The 8,549-nt window shown below is 35.1% G+C and overlaps 1 protein-coding gene across 1 annotated transcript in view; it reads left to right on the top strand.

The window, feature by feature from the left end:
• Window positions 1-7,249: 7,249 nt before the first annotated feature.
• LOC101312930 (uncharacterized transporter YBR287W-like) overlaps window positions 7,250-8,549 on the top strand; it is a 4,068-nt gene continuing 2,768 nt past the window's right edge. Inside the window, exons 1-2 of the mRNA XM_004300048.1 lie at window positions 7,250-7,384; window positions 7,536-7,615. Coding sequence (XP_004300096.1) covers window positions 7,250-7,384; window positions 7,536-7,615 — 215 coding nt within the window. The remainder of the gene's footprint in view (window positions 7,385-7,535; window positions 7,616-8,549) is intronic.

The following is an 8,549-nucleotide window of genomic DNA, read 5'->3' as shown; positions in this document are numbered from 1 at the left end:
CAATATGTAAAATGTTTTAAGTTCAGACGTTCTAGCTTGGATAACTATTTAGAAGAACCGATTAAATGCATGATCTCGTAGGCTTGTGTTTAGAACCCTTCTATGTTTCTCTTTAGTGATGACTCGATTGTGTGATTAAAGTTCATTGGAATATGCTTATGTTTTCTGAAATCTGATTTTAAAAGTGTGGAAGTCGATCACTTGTAAATATCTTTTCTTTATTGTTCTCGTAGGAATTTAGTAAACAAACCCTAAATCCCCCATTTAATCATGTAAATGTAATTGGTGTAAAGAATTTGTAGATATTTCCTTAACCTAGATTCTAATTTATTTTAATTTTGTTCTCGCATGAGCACCCTAAGTCCCTGGATTGATCGAACTTTATTTGCTTTATACTACGATTGTCAAAAAGGGTTCTTAATTGTCATGCCCTGGTTAACCCTTTTTGACAATCGTAGTATAAGGCAAATCAAATTCGATCAATCCGGGGATTTATGGTGCTCATGTGAGAACAAAATTAAAGTAAATTAGAATCTAGGTTAAGGAAATATCTACAAATTCTTTACACCAATTACATTTACATGATTAAATGGGGGATTTAGGGTTTGTTTACTAAATTCCTACGAGAACAATAAAGAAAAGATATTTACAAGTGATCGACTTCCACACTTTTAAAATCAGATTTCAGAAAACATAAGCATATTCCAATGAACTTTAATCACACAATCGAGTCATCACCAAAGAGAAACATAGAAGGGTTCTAAACACAAGCCTACGAGGTCATGCATTTAATCGGTTCTTCTAAATAGTTATCCAAGCTAGAACGTCTGAACTTAAAACATTTTACATATTGCTGCTATCAATACTATGAGTATCTGTCCAAAAATATGCAAATCATTAAGCAAAATAACGAACCCTAACATGAAAATTAAAGAGCTAACGTACGACGCTTAACCATTACATGCAAAACATCCTCTCAATCATAGATGTGACACGACCTCCACTACTGGAGATCTACACTTAACTACGAGGCTTAGTATAATCATAGCACTACTGACCTGCAGAATCAGCAATATAAATAAAACAAGAAACATGCTTCCAACAATTAACTAAGACAACGAACTCAATCATATAGCATCATTAGACAATTGAAATCAAACTTATTATTAACTGAAAATTAACATAATCCTCAACAAAGCATCCATCCAATTTGAAAAATAAAACACATGGTTCTAATTTGAAAACTAAAACAAGAACGAAATAACCAAAATGTTCTAGGCATAGGATTACACTTCTCAATGATCTTGATGGCCGATCGAATAACTTGAGATCGTGCAAGGCTGTGCTAGGGCTTCAATACTTCCTAGAACGTCTAAGGCCACAAGGGTTTTTCTCCTTCTTCTTCTAGGGACTCACAACAATGAGAGAGACTAAAAACTTTTCTGAATTTCTAGAGTGTAGGAAGTGATGATGAAAACGTTACTCTTGGCTCCCTTATATAGTGGTTTGGCCGAACCCTAGGTCCTCTCTCAACGCTTGATCAATTACTGATCCAACGGTCGAATAATTGCACAAAATCTTGATATAAATCTCCAAGGAATTCTCTATAATATCTTGTGCAATAATACGTTGAATGTAGCTTGAACAAGGACTAGATGCATTGCTTGGACGCCAAGTTGAATCACGACAAGGGATTCCTTCCTTATTCTGCCGCAAATCAAATCTTCTCCTTACTTGGTGTGCAATTAGGGCACCTACAAAGGAAAGAAAATCAGATTAATAAGGTAAGAATAATCGGAATTGAAACGGTAAAGTTAAAGGAAAGAATCTCCCTTATTTTCTGATTTATATTGCACGCAAAATCCCTTGATTTAGGACGATTTTCTAACCCTAGAATCCCTTGATCACGGTAAAATCCCAAGGGATTTGTCGTCCCTTCTTATACACGTCCAAAAGAAATCCTCTTTCATGTTGGGTTAGGGTTTCTAGCTTCACATGGCTTCTTTGTCTCATGAGGAAAGAAAGTTTCTCAAAATGAATAAGAAAAGTCAAAACATGAAAACTTCATAAGTAATAAGTTTCCTAAATCAAAATAAGAAAGTTTCTTAAATGAAATAGCAAGTTTCCCGTTTCGAAACAGGAAAGTTTCCCAAACGACTTATCCTTTGATTTACTCATTTCTGCAACTCATTGAGACTCTTTGTTGCACTGGGAATCCTCCTTTGACCAGGATTCCTCTCAATTCTTGCATTTTAGCCTTCTTTTGTGTAATGTTGCCTCTTTTGACCTACAACACTGAAACAAATTAGAAATGGTGTTATTAAGGACATAACTTAGCTAAAAGGGGTTTATTAGGGTTTGGGCCTCTCCATTCATTGCCAATTGGTTTTAGATGTGAACCCTAGACTACTTTATCATGGTATCAGAGCGGGTTACCCATGTCCACGTGTGAAGCCCAAAGGCCACAAGGCCACACGCACTCCACGTCACCTAAAATGTTGTCCACGTGTTAGGCTTCAAAATTTGCCATACATGCGAGGGCGTGTTAAGATATGAATCCCACATCGGGAATATGGGATATTGTTTGTGGGTTTATAAGGGTTTAGGCCTCTCCATTCATTGCAAATTGGTTTTGGTTGTGAACCTCATACTACTTTATCAAAAATACGTTAATATCATAGCATAAAATACATCTTTCATCACTATTGTTGCTTCGTTGCTAAATTACTATACTCTACAATTGTACTTCAGGCGATTTAGCTTGCGTGGAGACATTGGATTCCGAGAAGGGAATTAGCGGCTTGGAGCATATGTCAAGGGTTTAGTGATTTCAAACCTCGCATTGGTGGGCTAGTCCTATATGTGAGCAAGCGATGACGACGCTCACCCTTACAACAGGTTGACTGCATGTACTGTGTTCTGAGACGAGATGGATAGCAAGGGAGCTAGATGTGAGGAGTCAGTCTCATATTTTTATTTTATGTCTTAACCATGTTACGCGTGCTTTACTTTCTTTCTCCCCCAAGTCATTCCCTAAAGTGTTGCTTGAAGTTATAAGAGCCAGAGTTTCAAAAAATTGTTATTCATGGTGTATATCTTTATTATTGTCATTAAAGATTTAGTTAGTTGACCTACAATTTGCTTACTCTTTGCGAATTTGTATAACTCTGACATTTCTACTTGTGAAGTATTATCAACAACCAGTAGAAACTCTAGATATTTGATATCTTTCTCTTTGAATGAGATCTTTCTCTTTGTTTTTCGTTAGCGAAATCGCATTCTACTGGTAACTCAAAAAAAAAATGTTACTTTATTTAGATTTAGAATGTTGAACAATCTATATATACATATATTAGTGATATACAAATATTAGTTTATTCAACTCAAGAGTTGACTAAGGAATCTATTCAAAAATTTCTAAGGTACCTTTCTGTGTATTTTATTTTTATATTTATAAAGTTGTTGACACGCTCTTCGCACTAGTACAAACATAGCCTTTAATGACATTTTGTTAATGGCTTTTTTGACAAAAATGTCATGAATAAACATTTTCATGGCATTTCAATCTGAAAACGCCATAAATTATTTGATAATGATAATTTTATGGCATTTTTGAAACGCCATAGATAAATATAAAGAAGATGATGTTTTCCAAACGCCATAAAGTAATATAGACGACGTTTTGTGTACGCCATAATTACAGGCTAAATCCATGGCGTTTCTAAACGTCATACTTAGATATAGTTGACGGCGTCCACTAAACGTCATAATTATAGGAGTAAATCCACAGCGTTTAGAAATGTCATACTATAGAAAACTATAATTATTTAAAAACCTTTCGTGTCCAAGCCTCTTTTATGATTCACCTGTCCCAATTTATTTTCCTATTCTCTCTCTCTCTCTCTCTCTCTCTCTCTCTCTCTCTCTCTCTCTACTCTCTCTCTCTCTCTCTCTCTCTCTCTCTCTCTCTCTCTCTCTCTCTCTCTCTCTCTCTCTCTCTCTCTCTCTCTCTCTCTCCCTCTCCCTCCTTAATTTTCTTCTCGATCTAGAGCAAGAAGCTAGACAACTCGAGTAAGAAGCAGAACAAAGGTATCTCCCACATATGGCGAGGCCGATCCATCAGTCTATCAACGTTCTCTTGCAACAAGAAGAAGAGGCGAAGTTGCTCTTTATCAAAATTTTCCGGGTGAGGTCTGAAACTTCTTTTGGGTTTTACTCCGATTAAATATTTCGTATGATTGGGTCTGTTTGAATAAAGGTTTCTTGACTTGTTTTACTTTGCCTCAGGGTTTCGGATTAGTTTTTTTTTTTTTTTAAATAGATTTAGGGTTTCAGATTTTTGCTCGGTCTTGAAATTGGGAAGATTGGTATTCTTACTTGTTGGGTATTATCTCATATTGCATTTCAAAAGATGATTTGGGTTCTGGTGAGCCTTGAATTGTGGAAGGACATATCAATGAAATTTGGGACAAAAATTAGATCTCGTAGCTAATTATTTTGTTACTACCCACAATGTAATTGAATTTATATCTGAGAAAGTATAATAGGTCGTATTGTGGCCAGTAAGTCTAGCACTATTGAATTTTACAACATCCATGATAATGCCTAATCGCCCATGTTGGTTATTGTACTGGCTGTTATGTTGGTGTACTGAAAATATATTGGTTTCTGAATTGAACTGTCTATTTGATTAATGTTAAGTTATTGGCTCTCGTATTTTTAGTTTACTTTTATCATTGAACAACTCTTCTAAGAGGATTAATGTAAACCTGATATATCTATGTCTTTTGGCTTTTGAAAAATTGATTGAAACGTTTATCAGCATAAATTGACATGAAAAGAGAGTCCTTATTATCTATCTACTGCAACAATGGCTACAAGGAGCCAATAGGACCAGAGTAAGGAGGTAACCCTACTTAGTTTTCTACTCTTTTGCTACTATAATTTTTTTTAGCTATCCTCTTTTCTTGTTAAAGTAAATCAGGATTGAATTTTTGGGGTTTTAGGCTGCCTAATATTCTCAGTTTGCTCAAAGATACAGCAGGTAATTTCATATTGTTTACCTTGTAGACTTTAGACTAATATACAAAAGCTTAGACTTTTAATTTTCTTTCAAGTACATTGCTGATAGAATGTAGTGCATTACTAAACTTTGAAAACAAGCCCATATATGTTCTAGATAATCTCTCTTTTCTTTGTTTGCTTTCTTCGTGGAATATATGCAAGTGATACACCTCGGACAAGTACCATTTGTGTATGTTGTTTTACCAATGGGTTCCATTGGATGATTGTGCTTTAATAATTTTATGGAGTATACTACACTTTAAAACAATTTCTTGCCATAATGAAAACTGAACCTGTGGATTGAACTAATTGACAATAACTTGGGTAGCATCATGCCTAGACATGTATAATGCTTGTCTATTCCCAATAGATTCATCTTCTGTTAGTATTGTGATATCAGAAAACACATAATACTATCAGATATAATTGTATATAATTGTGGCGCACTCTAATTTTAGCACTTAATTTTATTTTATCCATATGTCATGTGTGAAATTGAATATATAGTTGCTGGTAACTAGCATATCTGAATAACTATTCACATTCAACTGGTACACAAATGAAAACAGACTGTAATTTATCCTCTGTTCTAGTTCATTTGTATTTAATATTTATGTCTTAACGACAACTGTTTGAGTATGTTTGGGATCAGCTTGACAAGATGTCCATGACCAATGAGGAGGGTTCTGGTTCATGTGTAAGGTAAGCTTATTTGGTGTGAACACAGTTTGAGCTTTTGATTCATGGCAAACTTGATTTAGTGTTCAATATATATGAACGGTTTACATTCTTTATGCCAATCAAGATACATGTTTGAGTGAGGAATATATATGAATGATTTTAGATCTGTTGAGTTTTTCCTTGGCAGTATTTTTCTGAAAGATTTTGCTTTCTAATATTTTACGCATTACTAGCAATGAGGTTCTACTTAGTTGATATTACTAATACCAGAACTTCATTTATATCTTGCTGCTTCAGAAAATGGACAATTTCCTCTTTACCTTTGAGTCTGTAAATGATCGAGGGACACCCCAATAAGCTCTGTGATCAGATCTCCGATGCAGTGCTTGAATTTTCTAGAGCGTGATATATAATGTATAACCTTTGTGATCAAATTTCCTATACAGTGTTTAAATTTTCTATAGTATGATGTATGAAGTATTTCAAATTCTTCAATGGAATATTAATTATAGATGGGTATCTCTTCTTTTGTTTATTCAAATGTACATAGTACTACAACTTTGACATTGTGATGTATGTATTTTTTGCTAACAGAATAATTGATTTTCTGCATTTGATCAGAAAATCAATGTGCAATTTTTTTTTAAAAAGTTGAAAAAGAATTCATGGCGTTTTTGAAACGTTATGGAATTTTTTTTATGGACGTTTACAAAACGTCACAAGTTTTAATGGCGTTTATGAAACGTCATTGAAAAACTTTTAATGGTGTTTCAAAAACGCCATAGAATCTTTTTCATGGTGTTTTGAAAAAGGTCACAAAAAGGACGGCGTCACTTTAGACGACGTTAGGGGATGGCGTTCAAAAATGTTATGGAAGACATTTAATGGCGTTTTTCAAACGTCGTGGATGTGTCTGTGTGTAGTAGTGTCGGACATGTCAGGTTTTTATTGGTTTAGAATTGTGACGTTGTAGATACCCTTTTGGGGTGTTATAGAAGAAATAGAAAAGTTGATTTTTCATCTTAATAAAAATTAATATAATAAAATTTGAATTCAATATTTGAGTTAGAGTAGATCCTCTTAGTAGATACCCTTAGTAGATTTGGTCTTGATATATGATTGCATGGACAAAAGGCTCATATGTATAGCTCGTCGACCACCCACGTTCTTTACTGTGAGGATGGTGAGGACTACATAAAATCACACATGCAGTTTAACATAGTTTTTTTTTTTTAGAGAATGCAGTTTAACATAGCTAATTAGTCACATTATATATGGACCCGCGATCTATGTGCCATGCAGATGCGGTCATTATTGCCCAACAAAGACCACACCCAACACCAGCTCATATTTGCAGCCATATCTACCCAATTCCATAACTTCCCTCTGAGGTTATGACGTTGATCTTCATTAATTTGGAATGGTTTGCTAGCTAAATCATTTCCAGGTTGAATTTAATTTATTCGAGCTCGAGCTCGATCTGCATTTCGAGGAGGCCAGGAAGATGAATCTTTGGACTCTCTTCGTCACCGCATCGATTCCAGTGCTGGAATCGTTCTTGATTACTGCGCTTGGCTCATATCTTGCACTTGATCGCGTCAACCTTCTGGGGCCAGATAGCAGGAACCACTTGAACACTGTACGTAATTGCTTCTCGATCTCCTCTTAGTTTAAAACGTACTGTCTTCGGTTTAATTTACTACTACTCTTCATGAACACGATTCTCCCTAGCTAGCTATCTGTTTTGTTTATAGTAGAGTTGTGTATACACTTGTTTTTGTGAAGAGCAGATTTTGTTCTACGTTTGCACTCCAGCCCTGATCGGTGCCAACCTTGCAGAGACAATAACATATGAGAGCCTAGTTAAGTTGTGAGTTCAATTCCCATCAGTTCAGTAATCAATCATGCATAAACTACGACATGGTTAATTTTGATTTAAATTGGTTGATTTTTTTCCCAGTTCACGGGGAAATGGTTTTCGCACTCTATTTGCTAGATTTCACTGTATCAATCTCACTTTTTAGCTCTCAGTTTTCCCGTTTTATCATAAGCTACGTATACACCTCAAATAATGGTGGTGTTAACCTTGCCACTAACTTAACTGATTAAGCAAATTATGTTGAACCAATATTAACTGTAAATCCGACAGAACAAAATAACTCGACTTAAGAATAATTAACATTAATTTTCAAAACTTACCTCTATATATAATTACACTTTTTCTTTTCTTTCCTTTTGATGCATGTGTTGTTCATTGCCTATTTTACATGCATGTCTGCATCACGTACTACATTTTCTACATGGTTCTTGATATTTCTACATGGTTCTTGATGAAGGGAGCCTACCAGAAGATGCTTTGTGACTACTGTACGTAACTAACTCTCAAACTTCGCTTTTGTAACGAACATTCAAGATTCAATTAAGTTAAAGCTTAATACAACAAATGACTATTAGTTAATAAAGATGAGGATTGAAATTGACAGCCCTTTTTTTACAAATGTGTGGGAGAGGTGAATTTACAAGAAAAAGGGTGTCGATTTCACAACTATATATCAAGGGATATAAAAACATATAGAGGGTAGGTACGGTGGTGGTGGTGGTACGTAGAAGATGGGTGCAAATGAACAAAGATCGATCACAGAGAAAGATGTAAATGTACGCAGTTTAGCCCCATCATACATTCAATGCTGCGTACATTGGTAAGAGCGATCCTGATCCTTGACGAAGAGGATATATAATCAGGCTCTATAGATCGATATATAGTGTACGTAGAATACGATCCGGTTAGCCCTCTCTCTCTCTCT

The sequence above is a fragment of the Fragaria vesca genome, linkage group LG5 (assembly GCF_000184155.1).
Source record: "Fragaria vesca subsp. vesca linkage group LG5, FraVesHawaii_1.0, whole genome shotgun sequence".
NCBI classification, from domain to species: Eukaryota; Viridiplantae; Streptophyta; class Magnoliopsida; order Rosales; family Rosaceae; genus Fragaria; species Fragaria vesca.
The sequence above is the reverse complement of the archived record's forward strand: the minus strand, read 5'-3'. Positions and strand labels throughout refer to the sequence as shown.